The 27072-nt window shown below is 35.4% G+C and overlaps 2 protein-coding genes across 2 annotated transcripts in view; one reads left to right on the forward strand and one right to left on the reverse strand.

Annotated features, from left to right (window-relative positions):
• Positions 1-2219, reverse strand: part of LOC124639304 (neo-calmodulin-like) — a 32555-nt gene extending 30336 nt beyond the window's left edge. Inside the window, exon 1 of the mRNA XM_047176582.1 lies at positions 2083-2219. The gene's annotated coding sequence lies outside the window, so the exon portion shown is untranslated. The remainder of the gene's footprint in view (positions 1-2082) is intronic.
• Positions 2220-8039: 5820 nt separating this feature from the next.
• LOC124639448 (sodium/calcium exchanger regulatory protein 1) lies at positions 8040-25131 on the forward strand. Its single transcript, XM_047176811.1, has 4 exons — positions 8040-8198; positions 22883-23049; positions 23316-23426; positions 24830-25131. Exons 1-4 carry the CDS (start codon positions 8129-8131, stop codon positions 24878-24880), a joined length of 399 nt encoding a protein of 132 aa, XP_047032767.1. The 5' UTR covers positions 8040-8128; the 3' UTR covers positions 24881-25131.
• The last annotated feature ends 1941 nt before the right edge of the window (positions 25132-27072 follow it).

The raw sequence follows: 27072 nt of genomic DNA on the forward strand, positions 1-27072 counted from the left end.
CCCCAATGTGCCCATTCCGAGGCTGGAGGAATGTTTGGGCCAAAATGAAATGTTTCATTGTTCGTGCAACAAATAGAATCAGTAATGGTCATCCTAAAATGACTCAGAAATATGAGAAATAATTTATCGATTTCCGATGATGTGTGTGTTAAATATTGTTGAAACAATACATTGAGACAAATGGAATCTTAGGGATTTTTTTCATCACCTTCACGACCCTTAAAAGAAGGAGGTTTTCAAATCGAATGTCGCAAATTCAAATCTCTGTTCTTCTCTAGAATTATGTAGGTACTGAAACGACCTTCCTTTCTTTTAGAAAGGTACATGCCTATTCTTTACCTCCTTTTTGTCGGCTGAAAAGATCCCTTTAGGAATTTCCTAAAAAACACCTAGCATTCGTGTATAGTTTTTATTAGCATTCTTTTTGCCTGGCTGCAACCATCAAAATATAAAATGTACAAAAGAACATCTAGATTTTTTTGCAAAAGGTCAAAGGTATTATGCAAAACAATGCTGGATAGGTAGGCAAGATTATGCGAATAATACTCGTAGATATCAAAGAATATTTTGATCTCAGAGTCATCTAAATTTTTACTTTTATTAAATCATCATCATCATCATCATCATCTCAGCCTTAGGACGTCCACTGCTGAACATAGGCCTCCCCCTTTGATTAAATAATAACGATCAAAGAAGACCGTTTTGAAGAATAGCATTACATCATCATCTGCCTTTTCCCAACTATGTTGGAGTTAGCTTTCAATCTTACCGGATCCACCAGTGTTTTACAAGGAGTGATTGCCTATCTGACCTCCTCAACGCAGTTACCTGGGCAACCCAATACCCTTAGGTAAGACTTGTTGTCAGACTTACTGGCTTCTGAATACCCGTAACGACGGCCAGAGATCTTCAAATAACAGCAGGGACAGTTTATCGTGCCCTCCGAAACACGGTCCATCACATTAGTAGATAATCTGTTTATCTGGTCTAATATAGACTACTTTAATAGATACTTTTTAATCATGTGCGGGAAGAAGTTCCTGCGGGATGCGGGTGAAACCACTGCTGAAGCTAGTGTAGATTAAACTTCGATTTTAAAATACTTATTTTATTAAAAAACAAGACAATAAAGAACCTAAGTAGGTATACATTTCTTAAATGCCATAATTTGCATACCTATAAAATCCTGTCGAATCAGTTTTATATGCGCCTTTTGATTTCAATAGGTATTTTGTTATTAAAATGAACGTTTAAATTGTGATCTTAACTTGACACCGTATTAATATTTTTACCCGACTTCCAAGACGAGTTATATTTTATCGTAAAAGTTTGGATGTGTGCTATGAAAATATACTGAATTAAGTACATAACTTAGCACCAAAGTATTCAGATGTAACTTAACAATACTAACAGCTTATCCAAGTATACTTATTATAAAGCTGAAGATATTTTTTTTTGCTTTAACGCGCTAAGCTCATCTGATCTGAAAAAATGTTTCAATGTTACAAAGCCCATTTATCGCAGAAAGCTATAGGCTACATTTATCCGTGTGAAGTTGTTACCAGAGGACGCGGGTTGGTCCAGTACTTTCTGAGATTAGCGCGTTCAAGCAAACAAACAAATTAACTCCACCTCTATAATGTTAGTACAAATTTTAAAAGCAAACAACAAGTGTCCAAAAGGATTTTAATGAAAGTTAATGACAAAAGTTTTCTATTAAAATATTCCGTTGAGTTAACCATAATAACGATTATTACCATGCCAAGGTAACTACATATAACGAAAGTGAATTAGGTCAATTCAATTTAAATCTTATCAGGTATTCCTATTGTTTTTTCCCTATATATATATATACATATATATATATATCTTTGTCTATAGAAATGTTGACTATATACGTTATTCATTTAAATTAGTATTTTTTACCTTTGTTTGGTTTAAATCGATTAAGTAAGTCACCTGTGGTACCATAGTGCATTTGGCTCCAAAAACATTGAACTATTCAAAAATATTACCATAAACAACACTATTTTTTTTTCAGTTTCGTACAGGGTAAAAATATGATTATAAACTATAACTTACCTTTGAAAAAAATACTCGCACGACGGTTTACTTGTGTGTATCAATATTCGCACATGAACCGATGAAACGTGGGCGTTTTCAGCACGACTACAGCTACACTGAAAGATGCTGAGGTACTGGCCTATGTCAAAATGTTCGCGCACGCGCTTCGCAAACCCATTTTAAAGGGCCGTTCTATCACTGCGACATACTAGAAAAGACTTTACCATAAAAATAAAATTAAAAATCGAAAAACGCGTTCGCTTTTCTCGAAGTCCGATTTATAAATATGACATGATGCTATGGTTTCGACGGGACCAGGTTAATAAAGTCTGACCAACCTGTTTCGTGTATTTTTTATATCGTATTTTGTTGTTTGAAAACGTTTCTGCGACCTTAAGCTTGAATGTGATGGCATTCAAAACAAGTTTGTTTCAATTTATTTCGTCTAGTCGGAGCTATATGAATTTGTAATTACTTCCAGTTTGTAGCCTTATGCGAAGATGTTCGACGTAAATATTATTGTATAGATAGCATACAAAAACACATACCATATCTACAAGTGTAGTCAAGTTTACTCCATAATAACATCATTAAATCGTTCAGAGAGTCCTAAAAAACCATACCTTGCCGTGGATAGGGTGATCATCAATGTCATAAAGATTTACTCTCATTTGATTAACAGTCATTTGTAGATCTTTGGCAATCGTTACGGATAGCTGGCACTCACGAGAGTTTAGAGAGAGTTTCACCAAAGGGAAACCTTAGCTCCGGCTTACATACAACATACCGGAACCCGGCTGCATCCACAATATTGATTGCAGGCCAATAATTATTGGTGATAATGATGATTGGGCCTAACACGTTTTGACACACTACATAAGCTAAGGCATAATAGGGCATGAAACAATATTGGCGGCTCTTTGAGGAGTGGCTCGGGAGGAATCATGGCGCTCTCACCTTCCGCCTTACATAGTTCCTCACCAGATATAGGTAGTTGTTTCGGGAGGTTGCATCGGGTCCTACCGGGGCTGCAGGATTGTTCGAGCACAAGAAGGTCTCCAGAAGGAACATGGTTGAGCTCTTGACTCTGACTCTCGCGCTGCAACCACAGCGGGATATCATCATATGATGATTTAATTGAAAGGCTAAGGCAAAAACGATGTTTAAAATAGTAATTCCTTCTTAACGCCAGAAAAAAACTGTGAGAAACAGCTAGATTTGTGATGCGATTTACCTTGTGTGTGACATAATTAAGATCTTCGAATTTCTGGTTATAACATAGGTACATCACTTATGTATTTACTAATTTCGTAATATCTAAATAAGTTTTCCTCTCAGATCTTGATTAACAATACAGGTTCTTGGCGCCGATTTATTTGGGCAGTTTTCCTGTTGATTAGGAAATCTTTTTAAGTGTGAGGTCGACTCAAAATCGGCCAAAAAATTACGATAATACCGGGTCAATACCTTCCTTATGTTAAATAAATTTTGCACGTATGATCGTTTGTATGTATTGTTTGTTATTCTTTTATGCAAAAACGACTGAATGTATTTTGATAAAACTTCATAGTAATCTACACTGTTTGTCTGATATGAATAGGTTCCTATACTACTTGACTGATTTTAGAATCTCTTTCACTGTTCCAACAGTGATCTACAGTCTACACTCTTCCCGACTAAAATATTTAGGCTATATATCATCCGGGTACGGGCAGAAGTTTCCACGGGACGCGCGGTGGAACCGCGGGAAAAGGTCTAGTATAGCTTATATTTCAGAAGATTATTTTGATTATTTTGTACATAAATGGTCTTTGCTCGATGAATATCCTTAAAGCCAAACTATTCACGTACGCAGACGACACTGCCATAATTTTTTACGGTAAATCTTGGGATGATGTCCAATCGGCAGTTGAAAACGGCTTAGCAGTTACAGCAAATTGGCTACAAAATAACTTACTGACACTTAAGTAATATCGACAAAACTAAAGCAGTAATTTTTTTTATTTCCAAGCGCACAGCACCCCGAAAAACTATTACTTTTCGTCTCCATTCCTGCCAAAACTCCAATAGTTGCTCCTGCCCTCAAATAGAAAACACTAACTCCATTAAATACTTAGGTATTTATCTAGACTGCAAAATTGCATGGACAACCCACATAAATACACTGAGTAATAGAGTCCGAATGCTGCTTCATATATTTAAGCGCTTGCGTAAGGTGGCCGACGAAGCTGTAGTTAAAATGGTTTATTACTCACTTTGCCAATCAATTCTCAGTTACTGTATCGTCTCATGGGGATCTGCAGCTATATCTCATATGATGAAAATCGAACGTGCACAGCGTGCTCTGCTTAAAGTTGCATACCGGAGACCTTGTAGATACCACACTAATTTACTTTACGCAGAAGCTAAGGTGCTGAGAGTCAGGCAGCTATACATTCTCTCAACTACGTTGCGATTTCACAAAACGTCACTAAACAACTGCAGATCTCAGCAACGCTCCAGTCGTCTGGTGAACTGGGATAAACCCCATATTATAGTTCGGCCATTCAGAGAATGCGTTCCTGACACGTCGCGATTGAACTGACGACGTAACTACATTCATTGATTATTGATATAATAATGTTGTTTTAATGCTCCTCAATTGTTAAAACGGTAAACAACCAGCAAAAATATTTTTATCGTAACTGCAACGCCATTGCAAAGTTACGTCGTCAGTTCAATCGCGACGTGTCAGGAACGCATTCTCTGAATGGCCGAACTATAATAAATCTTTTGGAAGAAGATCGTTTGCTTTCATGGGCCCTCATCTGTACGCTAAAGTAAATAAAACCCTCAAAATTCTAAAGCTAACAAAAAAAAACTGCTCTAAAGTAATCTCCCTTTGGCTACTCAGTCTGGATTATGATCAAACAGAGGACGTCTTAAAGATATTGTCATAAGAAGAGCAAATTATCAACAATAAACACATAAGTAAACGAGTAAGCATCACACTAACACTTGCAATCACTCTTACCTTCCTCACATGCACTCACACACTTAACATTACATTACACTCGCCACACCTCCCACACCACACTTCCCACACTACATTCACTACATCACACACATTACTACACTACCGAAACTACTCAATTTAATTTTTTATTTAATTTGTAAATCTTAAAATCATAAATAATGTAAACTATTGTCTTTGTTACTGTACTCACCTTATGGTCACGGATTGAAAGAGACTGGACCCCACAACACAGGGAATCCTAGTGTGGGGTTCAGGGCTTCATCCATTTGTAAAAAACTATTGAGACAATAAATTATTTTTATTTTATTTATTTTTTATTTTTATAGGGGTTCTTTTTATCCGGGTCCAGCAAGTAGACTTAGTAAATCGATGTCTTGAACAAGACATTGACATCGTTACTTTCAACGCTGAACTGTCAACTTTTTCCGCTCTTGTCGCCGCAGTGGAAACCACATTTAATTAAGATTAAATACTACGTGCAATATACATTGTGATATACGCGATATACATGGTTATACAAGCTATTAGAGGGGTATTTAGTTAATGGGGTACGCAGCCCGATGTTACGTACGAGTAGATATTTATTCAATCTTTTAATTAGTAATAAAAACATTCAAATATTCTCGTGTTGGAATTAGCCTAGTGTGAAGTAATACTGCAGTTTCAAAGGTCCGATTAATGCTTAATCCTTCTCTGTGAGAGGAGGCCTGTGACCAGCAGTGGGACGATAAAAAGCTGATGAAGGACCAGTAATAAGTACAATAGAAAACGTGAGAAGTCAATGTGATCATTAAAATTTGTAAATGCTTTAAAAGTAAATATTCCTCCAGTTGAAGAGTGTTTCGAATGGTTGATTGCGCTAATCTCAAAAACTTACTAGTCCAATTTGATAATGTATACTTATTTAAATTATCTGAATGCTACTTTATAGACTACTTACGTTATATCGAAAGCGATCGTTTAGTAAGAACCTTGACTTTGAAAAATGTCTTACTAGAAAGCAGCATATTTTTTTAGAGCCCATTTTTCAGGTTCCATACGTCAGTACGAAAATATTATGGATCCCTGATAAGATCACTTGGTTATCCGTCTGAAACGACCCTTTATTCCTTAATGTTATGAAGGTATAAAGTTGATTAACTTTTACCACTTACGGTCAAAGACTACCGAGGTTGTGGGATTACTCGAAAGAGTTACCGCGGCCCTGGGGCCCGATTCTCCTAATTTGACTTAAGCGACATACGATTCACATTTGACTGAGATCCAATCCCGACTCACGATTGAAGCGTATGTGGCATTCCGCTATTTTTTCTTTAATTAAACGTTACATACTAACTTATTGATTCATGAAAAATAAGATAAAATATATTTTTTAATTAAAGTAAATATCTGAACTTCACTTATCCTTACTTTGTACATCATTAGTAGCCCTGTCTGTTGTGTAGCTTTCAGGCCAAAACTAGGTACTGAACCCGAACCGATATAATGAATCGATTTGTTATGCACAGATTTTTTGACATAGAAAAGTTATTACACTAGAAAAGTACTTCAATAAGTTAAGACGTGACTTGTCTATAAAATACATACACATTTTTGATATGTGGTGTAGATATTGTATATCTAAATGCTGGTGTTGATCATAGTTTGTAAAGTAACCGTAGGAGCACACTGCAAACTTTTAGTCGGCCGATAGTTTGTTTGGGCTCATAAATCACCTATGTATAAAGATTATGGTAGGTACGCACATTACAAAGATCAGGTATTTAGCCGGTATCAGACCGTCACTTTACTAGACTTAGCTATAGATATCTTTGAATGATATCTGGTTAATTTTTTTAAATCTTACCAAATGTGTGTGTTCGTCTTAAAAAATCTTGTTTGTTACTTTGAATTCTTTAATCGCCGTAATATAAATTAAAGCGCCTGTCAAAATTTTAACGCAAGTTGCAATGGTGTGTGTAAGATTGCGTTCGTTAATAAAGTAGGAGCTTAAATACATTCATAATGTGTCTTATAAACTGTTCCATGTATACCCCGGCAACTACTTTCCGAATCAGGTTAAAAATTACTCTATAATTATTTATTACCTACTGTAGGTATTTCATAAAAATCCGTTTAGTAGGTACTTTTTGTGTGTAAAAAGTAACACATTCCTTCTGTGCATCTTGCTTTTTTATTTCTGTATTTACATACAGAACCATCTAATCTATTACTTGAATTATTTTAATATTTCCTATAGTTTAATAATTCGTTTTATCTTAGTGTGATTAAATAACGTCCGTTCTTAGTAAGTTAGTTGACGAGTTAAAATGTTAATCTAACCTAAAGCTAACAGTCAACTTTCCCGTACAGTTTTTATATCAATTTAAAGACTATTTTTCATTTTGAATCACAGCATTATATCCAATTTGATTTAACAAAAAAGAATTAAAGTACTTAACAATTCAAATCACTTCAGAAATAGCTTCATCCGGCCACTACAATTATAGGGGCTTTTCAAAAGAATTATCGAAAAGAGGTCAAAGTTTATAAATGTGGGAAAAGGAATGTAGCTATGCAACATTTTTGCAATGTGTAACACGAGGGGTGAGCAGCATTTCAAAGGGTTACGCTAACAAGTACAAAAATGTGTCACCCATACTGAAATTAAATCGTAAATATTACGTTTATGACACAAACATCTTATCTGCCTTTGCCAATATTCTCATATTAAGCCACAGACGACGCGTAATAATCTCTTTTATGAATATAATCCAATTTACAAAGCAAACAAAATCTTTGCACTCGAAAAATCTATTACATACGAGAGCCCCACCCTCATCTTTCCTTGTCTCCCGGCTAACCACAGACTATAAAATCGGCGCGCGGTGTCAAGGTCATTTCAGTTCAGTAACGTCATTCGTTCCACTCACTCACTCATTCGGTCGTTCACGCATGCGCAGAGGCGAGTAGCTGAACCCTTTGCCGCGTATATTCATTCCAGTTGCGACCGGTAGTACGGACTCACATACTTTTAACTTCACCAAAAAGCATTTTTTATATTAAAAAATGGAATTCGTCGGCAAGAAATACAAGATGGTCTCTTCCGAGAACTTCGACGAGTTCATGAAGGCTATCGGTAAGTGTGTTTGTACTGTAATATCATTGTAATACTTCTAGGAAAAAATCAATGTTGGATGCCGGCCGGCTTGTTCGCCTACCACGCCGCGAGGCTGAGCCGAGCCGACACCTTTTTTCACTTGTTGTACTTGAATGTTTGTCAGATGTACTTTCTTTTATTTATTTTTTAAGTCTATTTAATTTTCTCCTTTCTAATTTTATTTTATAAAATGTTCATTGAAAAAAAAACGCCTACCTACATGCCAGCAAAATGTAAAAGTTTTTTCTGGCAATACGCTATTATTACAATCTCGCAATTTATTGTAAAACTTACTGTGAATGCGGCTGAAGTAAAAAAATGTACATTTTTAATTTTTATTTCACGTACGTGTAACATCTTTTTGGGTGTGTAGGGTATTCGGTATTTTTCGCAAAAACGGTCATCAAAGGTATTTTTCATTAAAAAATGTTTCATGCTTCATTATCTTTTTACTTAAATGTTACTTAAATAATTATATTTACGACCTTTGCCATTTACCTTATGCTTATATTTTCCATACAAAGTTATATTATGGGTATTATACCAGTGTAGGCCTTACGATTTCGCAGTACTATTGTACTGAAGCCTTGAACAGTATAATGATGTTTCAGGCACATGATTCAGGTCGTACATTTTATTACCTACCTGTTGTACCCGGTTTCGCTGTGTGCGTGAGGCCAAAGTTTTAGGTCAACATCGATTTTAAAGCCTAGGTTTCTAGGTAAGTCCGGGTCCTTTGTCCGAGCTTGTAATTACCTCTATAAAGTATTTTTAGGTCATTAGCCATTTCGTTGTATTAATCCTATTTTAATGGGAAAAATATTATAGGCCTATTTGGCCGTAAAATTATACTTTTTGGTTAAACCCATCGTTTTATCTGCGGTTTTGCATTTTGAAGACGATTTTCCTTTTTAAAATGGTGTACTATTGTAAAAATTTGTCGCAGTTATTAACCTAGTAAAACATTTCCCTCGACCTTTGAGATTGAGTAACAACCTGATAAGTAAACCTGGCTAATCCACTGCAATATAAAAGTGATATGAAAGATTGATAAACTTGTAATCCTGTATTCCTTCTTATCGTGTTAACTCTACCTCCTATCTCGTGTTTCCGCCAATTTACTCTGTGCAGTCGGTTCATCGATTGTTCCATAGAATTCTGCCAGCATAACGGACATTTTGATAAAAATGCATTCGTTTTGATAAAAATGTAACTGATAATACAATGACTAAAAATACCCCACATTCATTTTATGCAATAAACCCAACATAATGAACGAATGAATGAATGAAATAACGATCTAAGTTCTTTGAAGTAATTTGATTTTTAATTTCGTGTTGAATATTTAGCCCTCTAGTTAAATTTAAAAAATAAACGACTTGGCGTAGGTGGACGATAAAAAAAGATTATATGTTTTATGCAATAAGTAATGCACAAAACGAGCATATTACCGCATTGCGGAATAAATGAGTCAAACCGGCTTCATAAACGCCCCATGCTTCCTACGTGCATTCATGCTCATTATTGTTCATTCTCAACTACCCACTAGAGTTTTTATAATAGAAATGTTTTATGTACGGCTAGCTGCTTCTTAATAAAAGAGTAAGGACCTGCTTAGAGCTTTTTTAATGATTGATGATTGTGAAAGAATTATTTTATTTTTTACAAGTTTCATTAAGAAAAAAAAATAACAGCGTTGCACATAATACTCTATAAAACAAATAACAATCGTAGTAAATAAATGTATAAACATGTAATTTTTGGCAAACACGCAGGTATTTTAACACTTCCAAAAAATCATACAAACCATATCTATCTACGAAAAAAACGGCTTTAACAAGAATTTCCTTTATATCGAAACAATTTCTCGAAACGACCAGATAATCTTAATTACTCATAAAATAAAGTTTTACCGACTGATAAAGAAAACTGTGGTTATTCACTTTTACTCGTAACTTTAATAAGCACCTGCTTTGTGATATTATTCATATTTCTTATCGATAGCTTACAAAGGCCCCCTTGTAAGCATGGCGATTTACTTGATAACATACTGAATGAGCTCAAACATCTTTAATGGGTTTAATGAATACTTACATTCTTTCTCGATGACTGCTTTGTTAGTCAGTCGAAACTTCGATTAGGTCAGATGGCTGATTGACCGCAAAGAATTCGTTTTTTTTTTCTTTTTGAAGACCTGCAAGGTTGTAGTTAGACATGGATGAGTGGGCTTTGAACATAGGTTAAACCATGCGTTAAAATAGTCTGGGTTTTCAGGCTAGGTTAATTTTATCCTGTATCAACTTAGGCTCATAGGTTGCGGAGGTTGATAGGTGGCTACTACTTATAAAATGTCTATTATTATCTAGCAAAAGGTAGCCGTCATTCTGAAAGCCAAGCCAAGATGTAACATTGAAGGAAAGCTTTTTGAAATTGTAATGAATCTAACTTCTAAATGGTACATGATGTTAAAAATTTGCATATAAATATCAATTGTGATTTTATCTCGGATATAGATAACAGTTTGTTTCATTACTTCGCGTGATGTGAATGCAAGTTTTTCCAATCTAATCCAGCGTCTCGTTTATAAGTAAAAAATCTTTCAGCTTGGTTGCATATTAGGTGCCTCGCGAAATTATTCACTTCCTTCATTGGATAATGTTACAAAAAGCCGACACGTTTTTCATTGTCTAGTTTTTATAGCATCCAAGTAATTGTTAGAGGAATTTCTGAAGGAATTTGCATGACAAATAGATTAACCGCAAACCCTCTGAAAAACAAGAATAAAAAGAACGAAATCCAGACACAATGTTCGTTGTTCATTCTTAATTCGAAAAGAAGACAACATTCGTTCCCAAGAAACGACAAAAAATCTAAAACAAATGCCATCACTATCAGTCATCATAATTCGAATTTCAAAAAACATACACGAGTCTAAAAAATCCATTTTGTAAGATGCCAGAGAGAAAAAACTAAAAATCAACAAAACGCAGTTAGTCTCAGACCTTGGACTTAGCGCGGACTTTGACTCTACTCGACTCGGATACTTGCCAACACCTATTTACACTGTGATAATATCAGTTTTGCGACAAATACTTCTTGCAGTTTACCTATCAAAATAACTGTCAATTTGTATTATTTTCTTCGTAATATCTGCAACTTTTTTATATCGCAGATTTATTTTTAAATTCATTTCTTATGCGTCTTTTAAAGTCAACGTTTTTTTGTCATTTACATTTCAGTTTGTTTGCTTATGGTGAATGTCGATGAAAAATATATGCAATAAATCGTTATATTAATACCTACTTAGGTACTACGTACTATAATATATTTACACAAAACACATGAACATTAGCTATATTTACTTAATAAGACCACTGCTGACAGCAAAAAATAAGATAAGATGATAGTATAAACAGATGTGGTTAAGTCTTAGTCACCCAGCATAAAATCTAATTGCTTAGCTAGTTATGTACACATATTTTAATTTCATTATTATCTGACCGCAGAATCTCACGAAGAAAATAATCAAAGATAATCTGAAAACATTTTACAGGTTTACATAATAACTACAGGATATCCGTGATGTCTTAATCTGATTAGATATTGGTACTTTTCAACCAACCTTTGGCCTAACATAATCACTTTTACCAATTTTTTTATATAGAAGTAGGTACATTTTATTATTACTGGCCATCCTCCTATCTTTTCAAGTTCACATAAAAATGATAAGATTGCACTTTTTGTACTTACTCAATGTGTACCTACTATCTATATTTTTCTATATCTCGGGCCAAAAACATCACTCCATTATTTGATTGTAGGTATGCTATACTTAAGTCAATGTACTCTGTCAATTGATCTTACGTGCAAATTAATATACTTAACAAAAGATATATATATCCTTGTGGTCAAGATTACGTTACATACGAGAAATATGTCAGTGCACGCTAACATTCTACAGTTTCATATTTGAAATAATTTTAGCAGACTGTCTTGGACCACAACAGTAAGATATGATTATTGAAACAGATGCCATCCAAAACGGATCCCAAATAGTCGTCTTACATAAATTAGTGTGTCATTGGCCTTTATATAACTGCGCCTATCTATTTATGTGAAATCTCAGCATCTAATGACTCAATCAACTTATTTGTTGTATGCGGGTGAGCACAATACGGGTGCACTGATCCTTAGACCTACCACAACGGAATATCTTTTCAATTAATTAGGAAGATCGCATGAGAATATCCCGACATAGTTTAGCGATTAAGCTGCTATTGGTCGCAGGCTCCGACAATTGTCGTAAAATGGACGACAATCAGCCCCAATTGACGTCAATAAGATGCGAGACGGTTAGTTGAGAGCCGACCATTTTCTATAACAATACTGATCTCGAGTTCCGTTTTCTATTTATGTGCATGTTTGATTTGCATGCGTTTATTGAACGTCACGGTCAAGGAGTTGTCGTGATTTTTTCTACTCTGTAAATAAAATTGCTGGACAAACATGATGTAATGCTAAAAGCGTATGAATATCTTCGCGTGATCTTTCAAACTTTAAGAAACGATCCTGATTTGTCATAGACGGTACTAGTTCAATGATTTCAGTTAGGTTTACGAGATGACCCCACTCTAGTATTATTTCAGGTCACTGTAACAACACTTTTCTGCCTGTGGAAGCTTCTAGGATTAGACTGTATTGATTTATGGGGCGTTTTCCACGCAGCTTCGTTGTACGTCGACGCGAGACCTGTTGCCTCTCTCTAACGCGGAAACTGTATTTATGGAGTGTCAAACTGTTGCTAGTTAGTTGCATAAGCAGGGCTTTGATAAATAAGTCAGTCACCCTTGTCTGTGAATAGATCTCGGAAGATTTAGCTTGGCAATGATGCAGTTCTACCTATTCATTGTGTAGACGTTTATTTATAACTGTCATGTCGTCAATGCTGGGTGAATTTGAATGGAAAATCGCATAGCTTATGATCATATAACTGTAATGCTGATTCGAGGTCCTTTTTCTATGAATCGAAACTCTTTGTATAGTTTGAAAATGGCACTCCTCACTACACGCGTCAATTCCCAGACACTCGGCCATTTTGCATTCAATGCTGTAAAGATCCCAGGAGTATTCCTCTACTGAATGACGATACAATCCCTGAATAGGCTGCAGTAAATTGAGCTTTAGAAATACCATATCCTCCTAGCCATGTGATCGGATGAGTCAGGATAGACGCAGATTATCTTGAGCGATTCAAAGATCAATTGATGGCAATAGGTTGGACACTCGCTTCCTTTGCTTGGTGAACGGATACAGTTGGCGTATGCCTACGCGAGTTTTATAATCTGCTGTCATTTGAACTTGACATTGCGGGTTACGAAGATTTATTAGGTGCTATTATTTGCCATGCATTTTGCATGAACATTTTATAGTCGTTTGATGATTTTATTGTGGCTTTTTTATTTATTTAAGTATTGGAAAAATAGTGTATGCTCTTAGACTAACACGGCTTATTTCTATTGTTTATTTACGTCGAGGTTTTTTGTTTTTGTTGACATTTGACATCTTAAGTCGTTTCTTTTCCCACTTTAGAGTAGAGTTTAATTCAGAGAATTGGTGCCTAATTGGTAACTCCTATTTCGGATAAGTCATTAAAAAATCCAAAACATAATAAACAACGATCCAATTATTTTCATTTTGATTAAAATACAAAAAAATGCATCCTAAATTGCTCATTAGTTTAAATGTTATATATTTAAAGGACGTTAACCAGATCGTTAACAATAACAGGAAAATTTAGATTTTTAGTTATGCACTTTTGCTTTGAGTAGGTATTTATTTTTTGATGACTGTAATTTATGCTTGCTAAAGTTGTAACTTGCTAAAGTTCTATCTCTAGTTATCAAAACAGCAGTTAGATGTAATATTGAGTACAGTCTTAAGAGAATATCTACCTAGGTAATGAACACGAGACCGAATGATCAAGCACGTATCCTGAATGAAATGGCATGTTAAATCGGTCATTAGTTCATCTGCCGGGAATGATTTGATTACCCTGACTAATCACGCGATTACTTTACAGGTGAAGGTTATTTCAATCTTAGTTTAATATTAAATTAAGACTATAAAAAACATTGTTCAGTTTTCTTGTTCATACCAAGGGCGGATCCAGCTTCGGCACCAGGAGGGGGTCACACAGTCGTGGTCAAGTCGCAAAAAATATTATATTGTAGCGTATAGATCTGTTAATATTAAAAGTAGTAGTATAAATACAATAAGCGCGATCGTAGCGAGCTCGAAATTTTTACGAATGTGAAAAAAAGTGTTTTCATGTAGAAAATGGCCCGAGCAGAGTGAGCGCAATTTCTCGTATTTATACTACACACACGTGTTAAACAAAAAAGCGCGAGCGAAGCGACCGCGAAAATTTTTGTTCAGGTCGAGGACTAAGGTTAAAAAAGTGTTTTTATGTAGAAAATGGTCCGAGCTGAGCGAACGCGATTTCTTGGACAGAATCACAGACGTGAAATTGAAAAAATCATAGACGTGAAATTGAAAAAAGCGCGAGCGAAGCGAGCGCGAAAATTTTTTTTCAGTTCGAGTACTAAAAGTAGATGAAAACGCTTTCTTGCTGTATAACAAATAGACACCACAAATACAAGAAAGTGCGATCATAGCAAGCGCGAGAATTTTTTCAGGTTGAAGACGTTTGAAAAGTATTGTGTACGTAGAAAAGGGCGCGTACGTTTTTTTTATTGCAGCAACAGTAAAACATTTTCTGTGAAAACTTCAATTGAAGGGCACAGGGGAAAATCATGGTTCATGAGATCAGGGCCGTCTCTAGCTCATGTAGCGCCTCGGTGCAATCATCACCCAAGCGCCACCTATGTATCTATTGAAAGATTTTGAGTAGTACATACAATATGTACTACTCAAAATCAAAAGGAATATAAATAAGAACGTTCGAACGAAAGTCACTTTTTTGGTAGGTAAAGGACTTATAAAAATGTTTCCGTATCATTGTAGGCTCAAACTGTTGGCCAGATTTAAGTTATGAAAGTCGAGACAGGACTACGTTAATGTAAAAATTTGCGCGAGCGAAGCGAGCGCGCAAATTTTTTAATTTTGGGACACAAAAAGTTCATAAGTTTTAAAAAGCGCTGTAAAGTAACAAGCAGTCGGAAGCGCAAACTGTTTTGTTTTTGAGGACTCCATTAATATTTTTTTTTTGTTATATTTGACTTATGAATTTATCAAGGCAAGGTATATATGATATTGCGCGAGCGAAGCGAGCCCGAAATTTTTTGAGCCTACGACACAAAAGCACCTGATTAAATACATTGTAAAACAACAAGTAGCCGCGAGCGCAGCGAGCGCGAACTTTTTTAAATTATTTGTTTGAAGACTCACAAATCAGACTGGGAATTACGTACAAATAAAAAGGAACCGGGATTAGAGCGAGTGCCATTTGTGTTCGTTGATTCGGTGCGTCATTAAAAATAATAAATAATTAGAAATACAGTACAGACATAGTCATTTACTAGAATTTTTTCACTTAGTTGGAGGATGTTAAAAGTTAAAAATAATCGAAATGATCGATCCAACAAAGCGAAGGCGACTTTTTTGTCAGTATCATGATACAATGTGGAACTTCCTTATCGAACGGGTGTAATTTCTTCGAAATTTCCTGGTGGTGGGGCGTCCCACGGCGCCCCTGAGACCGAGGCGCCCGGGTTATTCGCACACCCTGCACCATAGGTTAAGACGGCCCTGCATGAGATACAGCATGTAATGTAGACAACCCGGACAGCGGATTCTTAGTAACAGGGTCCCGTTTCCTCCTTTTGGGTACGGATAAAGAATAAATAAAGAATAGAGAGCGAGCGTTGCGAGCACGAATTCTTCAGCAAAACTACTCTACCTGTAACTATGTAGGTATCTACCTATTCACTCGGAATAAAAATTATCTTATACTTATAACAAAAACTGAAAACATCGTGTTTAACCATTTCAATTATTGGTCCTCTTAGGTCCTGAACCTGGCCCAGGGGGGGGTCATGACCTTGTGACCTACCCCCTGGATCCGCCGTTGGTTCATACAGAGATTTATTTATTTTAGAGGTTTTGGGGGTGCTGCCATTAAAAATTTTGAAATAGTTCCTAATTTTGTATAAGTGAATTTCCACCATTTTTTACATGCTTTTTGCATTTTGCATTTTTTACATGAAAGACCTTAAAAGCCAGATTTCAAAGAAAATATGACACAAGTAAACTATGCCATATTTACCTACCTGTCTTTATATTTAAATGACATTGTATGCAAATAATCTGTATTACATGACAAAGTCCAGAAGTCCACGTTTAATGCAATCCACGAGTATAGAACAAAAATAATGTTACGCAGGTCAGACATAGCATAGACAATAATAGACATACTTCTTGCGAGATGCTCTGAAAAAATAATGTGGTAAAAGTAAGTGTAGTGTAGGATTGATTACATAATTTTTATTGCTATTTTTAAGCCTGACCTAATCAATAAAATTATATCACAGAATAGTCGCGCTATAAATTACTTTTAAAGCCTCAGTTTATCATGCGGTAGATAACGTATAAATATTACTAATTTTTATACAACCAGTACTTGTAACTAGGGGAATGAATAATATAAATCTTTAAAAAGTTCGCATATCATGCACAGTGAATGCGCCTAGATACGACATTGAAAAAACGCAAATGACAGCTCAATTTAAAAAAAAAATACAGCAATCATCTCAAATCAAGTAAACATGAACAATAACATGATTTAACTCTTAAATTATGTTCTTGAACCTAATGAAATCGTATGATAACATTATAAATATGTACATTAAAAGTGCATCGACATTTTTTTATCGTGAGCTAAACTGCAACAAAGTGTAGCTGTAGTGGACATTGAACCTCTTTATTTATCTCTCTGGCATTCATTCTTAGCGCCGTTTTATTTTTAAACTTAGAATGATGAACGACTGAACGAAAGATCTATCCGTGTTATGAGACGTCTCGGTAAACTAGTATTTTCACTCTGTGGAGAAATATTCAATTCAAAAATATGTTGTGTGAAATTGTAGGTAATTACCTACTTTATAAATACCTTCTCTTGTGATTGTTAGTAATAGAAAATTTGGAAAACGTTTGGAATGAATAAAAAAAAAAGCTTTAGAAAGTTACATTATTATTGCGCAAAATAGGTAGGCTATAGTTTATTAGTGAAACTGCGAGAAACGGTCACTAGTGTAAAAACGAGTCTTGCAAAATGCATCAACATCAATTTGTTGTGTCTTTACCTACTCAGATAAGCGGCAGACGTTTAGCAAATATTTTATGAGAGATCGGCAGGTGTTTAGTGTCATAGTAGGCAAACATGACACATTCCTAATTGTCCAGCCTGCAGCCTCACCTGCAGCATTTATGTTATAAGAAAAATATCCAAGTCTAAAATTAAGAAGATTTAAATTAAAAATCTTAATAACGGAATATGAATGTCACAACTCCATGCGTATATTTTACATTTTTAAATATAGGTACCTACCATGATAAATCACAATGGAAACTTTTCTCACAAACGCCTACAAACTATCGATAAGATAATAATCTTTCAAAGGGCCCGACTTGTTAACATGATAATTTAAATAAATATTAACACTACATAAATAACCAATAAAACTGATAATACGCGATAAAATTACCTTTCCTAATATTTTATGACACAGATTAAATATTAGTTAAAAATTGATCTAGAATAGATCAAGGGCACAAGAACAATATTCATTCATCCTAGTTCAAATAACCGAGACCTATCTATATCGATAAGTGCCTCTCTATAACTCAAACAAATGGCTATTTGATTGACAAAAACTTTCCTCCGTGTGTGTTCTAAATTGAAAAATTGCTCCAATTTAAAGGTCATCGGCCTTGACGTCACACCACGCGATGTCGACCAATAGCAGCGCACCGCGCCCACTATTCATCCAATAGCGACGCAGAATTGTTTATCGATTCATCTGTGCGTGTTGATAATAATTGGAGACATGAGATGCGGTCCAGGGGAACTTGTGACTGATTTTTACAGTGAATGATTTTTACTATATTATTATGAGGCCGTGATACTTATCTATGGAAATTTTCGCTTGTTTCGGCGTCAAATTAGGCCTTAGTGAGAGACACGGATGCTCATTGTGCTCAAATTGTAACACGAATCTTCGGAATTCGTAATTGGAGCCAGAATTGGCGGGAAGTTAGTCATCTACGTGGGTGGCTAGACTAGGCTGAGGTTCTAACTGTAGGTGCACTTGTGGAACTGCATTCTTGCGCGTGCATTCCGGGGCTGAGGCGATGCGTCCAGCGGGACTACCATATAAGTACTCCTTATTGACTAGGTTTGTACTGGTTGCTTAACGGGTTTTATATTGCAACAGGATAACCGCCATCTTGGAAATATAAAACAATGAATCGTTTATGTTTGCTTATCTTGTTAGACGCACTCGTTAGGTTGTCGACGCGAATATGTTCAATTAGTTAAATTATGTGAATTGCAGTATGTTCAGTACTGTATCTTAGGTCATGATTTGTTGTTTACTTAGATTGTAGTTAACCCAACAACTTAGTACCTACATTGACTATTACGACAGATGATACAGCAGGTAACTGAAAGATAGAAATCAAAATTCAGTAAGTTCCTACCTAGCTACTCAGACTTAGTAATGTGCTCTCAAGTCTCAAGCACTTCAACACCAAAAATAACGCTCTAAAATCACCACTAGGTATTTGAAATCGGTTAGTCATTTCGATTAGGTACCAATAAAGTGCCAATAAAGTGCTGAAATATGCAATATTGGCACTTCAGTCAGAGCCTATTTTCGTGGTACAGTGGTAAGAAGTTGGTGTAGACTGTCGATGTATGCTCACTACTTATTCCCCTCAGTTTCACCCACGACCCGGGAGATCCAATTCTCGCAACTTGGTGAAACTTAGCTTATGTCCATTTTCAGGCCCTAGGCTATGTTCAAAATTCATTTTTATGTGTTCTGCAGTTTTTACGTGAAAGCGCAACAAACATAAAGAAATACTGTCGAATTTATATTATTAAAAATTGTTCATACGTTAGGTTTTACTGTGTAAGTACCTAACTATCGTGACTAATTTACCTAAATACTTCATGTTTAATTGTTTCATTATGAATGCTAATCATTCACGCTATGCTCTTACCCAACGGTGCTAAGTAATTTAATTAAACATTGTTTTTACAGTCAATTGTTCCCCTGAAAACATTCAACGTTGGAATTCCGATAAGAATTAGGATAGGATCTGAAACAATACATTATGAACTAAATTGATGTAATATTTTGGAAGGGGTTTCCAAAATTCCCAAAATAACTACTAACAATTTCCGAAAAAAGGTTGCCAATAGTCGGTACTTGACTACTAATTTACCTATTTTTTGTTAAAAACGAGCTCCCTACTTTATCTGAATGAATTGTCTGAATCAAGGCAACTGTCGATTCGTGGTTTTCAATGTAACGGCGATGTTTTCATTTCCACTATCTACCGGTAGACTGTCATTGTTACAGAGGAACAGATAAACATCCTCCTTGCAACAATAAGAACTACTTCCATAGACTTGAGTAGGTAACTTTAAGATAATAGACTATATAGAAACCACATCGAAAGGTTTCTTTGAAGATGGAAATGCTTGAAAGATGTTTAAATTAGTTACTTTAAATTCCATTACACATATTACTTACAGGTAGACCTAATAAAAGCTTGTTAATATCTAGTTTTTTGACAGTTGCTGCAATTTGCTCCATGTCCAAAACCTGCTAGTCTATGGAAACAGCTAACCTAGGCCCAAGTCTACCAACAACATAAACATCAATTTACTTAAATAACTGGTCACTATGGATTTTCACGTAAAAAATCAGTAAGGAACCAGTAGTTTTAAGAAAACTGACGTTTATGTTATCAGTGCACTTGGATCTTAGCGTGTATTTTTTTTTTAATTTTTAATGTCATGGCCTTCTATCGGATCTTAGCGTATAGACTCCAGACTCACCAAGATATGACAGTGACTCAGTCAGTAACGTCTAGGTCATAGACACTGCATTCAGTAACCAAACACTAAATCCCATTGTCTGCGAAGCTTCACGGATCCGATAAGAATGACACATTTGAAGGTCACATGATTCATTACAAGGTCACGGCTGACATACTTAGTGGACTATCTTTCTATTATGTAGGTAGGTATTGAAAACTTTATCTCGCGTCTGAATATCGTGGAAATACTTTATGAGATAAGTTAGTACCTAACAGGATTTCAATTTTCTAGCCAATTTGATGTTTATTACTTATGAGAGTTAAAATTACAGTTTAGTTATGTTCATAATTTTGAAATGAATTTGAATTCTTAAGGTGAATGAAAATGCAATAACTAGCTTAAACTTTGTTAATGTAGGTGCCTTTCCCGAATGTGCGGAAAAATATTAACATGGGTACCTATGTACTTACTAAAGCTTCATAGGTAGGTACAAATAATTATGTAAAGATACGTTAATTATAGTAATTTTCTTGTCACATACGTTATCGTTTACCTATCCTATTAGATTACCCACTTAAATAGCCGATCAAACGTTTTGATAATTTAAATAATCCTCATTAATTGTTGTTCTATTACTAATTAAATATTTTATCGTTGCTGATAATCATTAGGTATAATAACAAATAAACAATAGATCATTACAATCCATCATTCTATTTAATTTGATACATCAGATTAGATAGATTTACTTTCAAGTTCAACTTTTATCACACGTCTTGTACTGACCACTTCAAAAATAATAAGAAAAAAAAACACAATTACTATACCTACTAAAACAAAGGAAACACATCTTTACTACATGGTCTTAAGACTCAAAATGTTCTAAACAAGCACCAAAATGGATCAACTAAGCCATATAAGGCGAGTGATTTCCGATCGGTAGCCGTGTGCGCATCGCATGTCGTCCATACTAATTGGAGTTTAGGTGCAAAGAAATGTAGAACTTATATGGTAAGGTATTAATTAGATTTTCCTCTGAATAGTCCGTTTTTGTGCGGCTAGAAAAACTTGCGTTGGTACAGGTGCATCTATTTTCAATTGATAGATTTGAGTTGTTCGTATTCTTTTAAACTGAAGTCTAGAATTGTTTAATAGGCTGTTAGCAGTGTAAAAACTACAGTCTACTTATAAGAAGTAAAAACACTGATATTTGGCATAGTTACAAAGAGATAAGTAGTCTATTATTAGGTAATATTTGTAATTAAACTCCTTGCTATCTGATTGGACTTTGGTCGTTTAATACTGAATTTATTTTGGACACGGCCAAAGTCCACGACTGTCCGGGAACCTATCATATCAGATTTATTAAAATATACCTTTATCAGAACTTAGTTCCTTTTGATAATCAAGTAGGTATTAACTTAATTATTGATAGAGCTGCGTCGCTAAATTAGGTCCTAGATGGTAAAATAAATACAGCAGGCACCTGAAGACACATTTAAATATATATGAAGAGTTTTTGCTTTAAAGAAGTTGTGAAACAAATTGACCAAAAGTGGTGGAACAAACTCACCAATTTGGCAATTCTGAACTCTGATACATACTTACCTACTATCAACACCACTCGTGCGCATCAATCAAGCTAGTGTTTCTTCTTCGTTTATTTTCACGGTCAGAGATAACAATTCCTCCGATAACGTATTCTGTCAAGCTTGAGAGACAGGGGGATATTGTGTTCGCGTATTTGTATTGATTAAATTTCTTTAGACAACTAAGAAATGCAGGTATATTGGAGTATGCCAAAACGGGGCCCCGCAAAAAGTACGATAGGTACTTGAATATGAAATAACCTAAAGCATTAAAAACTATTAAAATCTTGAAACTTATAAGATTGCAAATAAATTAATGACGAATTAGTTACTAGACATATAAACAAGCTGATATTAGAGAACCCGAGGATAAGCTGAAACGAAAAATTACTCTTGACTAATATGCCGCGAAAGTCAAAGTTGACCTATTAAAACCTCATGCTACGACAGGTGTAATATAAATAAACTATGGTATCAGTATCCAGTATAACTTGGCACCTGTTAACGGCGCTGTTTATCAAAGGAAATGTCAACAATATATCAAATCCTATACGTTTGAATCTATTTCTCAATTCTGCCACATGCCAAATTACCCTGGTCTTAGAGACGCCATTGATTAATGTCAATTTAGCTGTCATTTGTGATCTGGGTAAATCTTTCTTTTCACTAAAAAGTGTTCCAGAATTTAATTTTCTGTGAATGGTTTATGTTTAAGTATAACAATGTACCATTGGATGGGAAAAAAATACAAGTTGGTAGCCACCGACAATTTCGATAACTTCATGAAGGCTTTGGGTATGTACAAAACTAACTGCCTACTCCGACGTCTCAAGATACGAGTCCCGCATCAGGTCACTTAAAATAGAATCAATAGAGAAAATGGCAGATTTTTAACAAAATATACATTCTCCTCCTCCTCAGAATCATTCGCTCCTTAACAATTCCCACCAAGAAACAATTTAACCAAATCTTCATTCAATTTCTAAACCTTCGTCTTCTTCCCCCAGGTGTCGGCCTGATCACCCGCAAGGCCGCGAATGCCGTCACCCCCACAGTGGAGCTGCGCAAGGATGGAGACACCTACACCCTGGTCACCTCCTCCACCTTCAAGACCACGGAGGTCAAGTTCAAGCCTGGTGAGGAGTTCGATGAGGAGAGAGCTGATGGCGCCAAGGTAAGCAAAAGAAACATTTTAAGACCGAATATTGAAATCCAATTTCGGATCTAGATAGCAGATTCCAACCAAATACCAGATCTTTTAAAGAAACAATTCTTCAAAATTTTGGCCAAGGCAGTCAAATCACTCTATGGCTGCTATTGTGGAGCACATGCGTAAATCGCCCATATTTATCTACAGAAAATGTACCTAACTGTCTCTTGTCCTTCAATATCATCTTCTAAGCCAGCTGGTTCTAATATGTCTTCCATCATAAATTCCAGGTGAAGTCCGTGTGCACCTTCGAAGGCAACACCTTGAAGCAGGTGCAGAAGTCAGCCGATGGTGTCGAGGTCAGCTACATCAGAGAATTCGGACCCGAAGAGATGAAGGCTGTAAGTGTCATAGCTGATAGATTTTAAAATAGTTATGTATAGAAAGACTATGCTGTCGATGAAAGCTCCTGGCGACTAACAAATTCAGGACCCGTTGGTGAGAAAACACGAGATGAGAATAATTTAAAGTTCTAAACTACGTTAGTATAATTAGAAATTGTGCCTAACTAAACTGAAAAAAACCGGCTGAACGAATTCAAGAATAATAGTCAAAGCTACGTCAATAAGTTACACAAACATGCTGCATATTTCAAATAGACTATAAATTATTATGAACCTATATAGTTCATTAAGTAGGAACAGCAAAAATATTTGCCAATAAGAAAATGTTGGGAATGAATAGGCATTAAAGTTTTATAGCCAACAAAGTAACGGCATCTCAATGTTATCATATAATTGCAATAAACACGAAAATGATACAGCCGCTGTAAAATTAGACAAGCCTGCTAGATATGAAATCAATTTCACGGATACTCTAGAAAATTTATTTCTATTGCCTACATTTAATCAACATTTTTGCATGTATTTTATTCGAGTTCAAGAGAGTTCAGAAACATATTTTTTTTAATGGGGGGCTTGTCATCGGCCTTTCTGTTATATCATACTGATGATGATGACTATTCATACGAAGCCGATGATTTAATACGGCTGCGGGATTGTTCGAAAGACCGCGGCCCTGGTACATAAAAGGTCTACGAGACGGAACACGACGGTTTTCAGTCAGTAAGACTCTGACACTCCCTCACCGCTGCTTACCCACAGCGGGAGGGATCATTTGATGATTTTTGACGTCGCTTTAATACCAGCCTTGGCTTGATCTTTGTTTATATCTGCTTAACCAAAGAGTATTTAAGATGCAACAGTGTGCATCATTAAAATGAGATGCATCATGTAACCTTCTCCTTTTATGGTGGACAATAGACAGGTGCAATATGAAACTATTATTTCAATGTTTATCACCTACTTAAGCCTTTGATTGTCTGTTATTGGATCCAGTAGATATAATGTATTCGCCATCTGGTCTATTGAAGTATGGAGATTTGACCCTGGAGTTTAAGGGCTTGTAATATAAATTCTAAGCACGTTTATATAATCAGGGCTACATTAAATATAGAATAGGTTTAGCTACAGATTTCTCTGTAGTATCTACTACAGTATGTTTTCAGTTCCAAAAATTATAGGTAAATAAAGCTCTCGGTAAATAAACCCCTATGCAAATAGTTTTTCCATTGATCTTTAAGCATTCATTTGGCAATCTGATCACAGAACACAGTCTATGTTATTTAATGGAGTGTAGTTAATTTACCTTCTTTATATTACCTGCTTACAACCACTCTGTCCAATAATGTCACATGCCATCTCTTACCTGAAACTTCTACTTATTCCAAACCATCTTGTTCCAGGTGATGACCGCCAAGGATGTGACCTGCACCAGACTGTACAAGGTCCAATAAGCTGCTTCAAAAGACTGCGGGGCAGAGCCCTACTTGTGTCTGTACTGCACAACTAACTCTATAACTTATGTCGTCTAGGCTATTAGTACTCGTATCTACGTTGATTCGTTTCGAAACATCATGATATAAAAAACGTTATTTTTATACTTTCATTGTATTTGCCAAAGTTTACGCGGTCGCGTACTGTCTTCAAGTTTCAACTGTTGTATAAGTTTTTCAGTGCATATTTAAATAAAACGTTTTTTTTTGTATGTTTTGTGTTTGATTTTTTTGACATCCTTGGCAGTCGTTACGGGTAGTCAGAAGCCAGAAAGTCTGACACCAGTCTAACCAAGGGGTATCGGGTTGCCCGGGTAACTGGGTTGAGGAGGTCAGATAGGCAGTCGCTTCTTGTAAAGCACTGGTACTCAGCTGAATCCGGTTAGACTGGAAGCCGACCCCAACATAGTTTGGGAAATGGCTCGGAGGATGATGATGTGTTTGATTTTTTTCCAAACCTAGCAATTCTAAATCGAATTCTATTGACACTTTGTACGAATGTGTGTGTTGCTTGCTTTCAAACACGAACTCACCTCCAAACCTACAAATCAACACCATTAACGGCCACTCCCATATTCTATCTATCTGTTGAAACTTACTGGAGATAGAATTGTAACATTAGCACAGAAGTACCTATCTATTGAAATACACTCAAAGATTCTTACTTACCCCCAAACAAGTTCGTCGGGAGTGGCCCTGCGAGTATGGTCCACCACGCAATACTTACGCACTAATGTTCAGGTCAATACAATAAAAAAAAAATAACTTTATTATGAAATTATTTCAATTCCAAGAATAAAAGGGTACCTACATAAAAAGAGTATTCCAAGCAAAGACAGTTACTCTGTCGACAAAAATAAGTTTATATTAATATGTAAGCATTATTTGATCAACTAGCTTATATGCATGAATGCATGTATTTACTAGGTCAGTAGTGCTCTTCCCTAGCTCCGAAGTAAAATAATAGAAAGGGAAAACGGTAGGTAGGCATTGCGCTGATCCCAGAAAACTTTATGTCCGTATGGATTGAGGAGCCACTTTTTGTATCTTTATGAAATTTTATACTTATTTAGTAGTAAGTAAAAAAGTATTGTAGGATCAATCTCAGAATTTGTAGTATAGTAGTAGTAGAAATTTATACTAAATGTCTCTGTTTTTTTACTCCGTTCCGATTTCAGGTAACTCAAGCATTTTCTCATTACAGAAACGTCGGGATTGAGAAGCCACATAAAATGTGTTTATTTATAAAATTCATTGAGTTTTAGTACTTCGTCTTTGTACTACAAATTCAGACACACTTTCTACTACTTAAATGTTTATGGGGTGTAATTTGAATTTGCCAATTTACGATTCATGGGAAGTCACACTTTCATTATATGGGTTAAGGAGCAAAATTAAAAGTATTGTATCTTCTTAAATATCAATAGTACTGGAATCAAATTTTTAGTACGTATTGCGCTCAATTACTACTAAATCATACAAAATTTTCAAGAATGTAGGTACATCGTATACCTACTTTCTGTGTTCCAACGTGGCTCCTCAGTCCAAATATTTAGATTGAGGAGCCACCTTTTTGGTCATATAACTTTTGAACTATTATACTACAAATTCCGAGATTGATCATACAATACTTTTTTACTTACTACTAAATAAGTACAAAATTTCATAAAGATACAAAAAGTGGCTCCTCAATCCTGATGGACATGAAAACTTTTGAAACAGGACAGAATGACAATATGTATTCGCAAAACTCCTTCTATCTATAGGTATGCCTGCCTCATGCACAGATACAAAATGATGGACTAGCAGAATATATATAGTTACTTGTCTTTAACTTGCAAAACCTAACCTAACCTACCCTCAAAATAAAAGCTGTAAGCAACACCTAAACTAGAATGAATCATTCCGTGTCTATAATCTTACTATGCTCTTTCTCAAGAGCATTTTGAAAAGATTTATCCCGGTTTAAAATAAAGTGACTTCACTAAAAAGATTTTCTTATTTATTTTTCAAAACCATTCGAAAACAATGACATCTACCGACAAGTAGCTGAAACTCGGAAGAACATTGTTAACAGTGACATCTAGTAAATATACAAGAAACTAATTTCATAACGTGTTAGGTAAATAGTATAGCTATTCGACGCTAGGTGG

The sequence above is a fragment of the Helicoverpa zea genome, chromosome 19, assembly GCF_022581195.2.
Source record: "Helicoverpa zea isolate HzStark_Cry1AcR chromosome 19, ilHelZeax1.1, whole genome shotgun sequence".
Classification (NCBI taxonomy): Eukaryota; Metazoa; Arthropoda; class Insecta; order Lepidoptera; family Noctuidae; genus Helicoverpa; species Helicoverpa zea.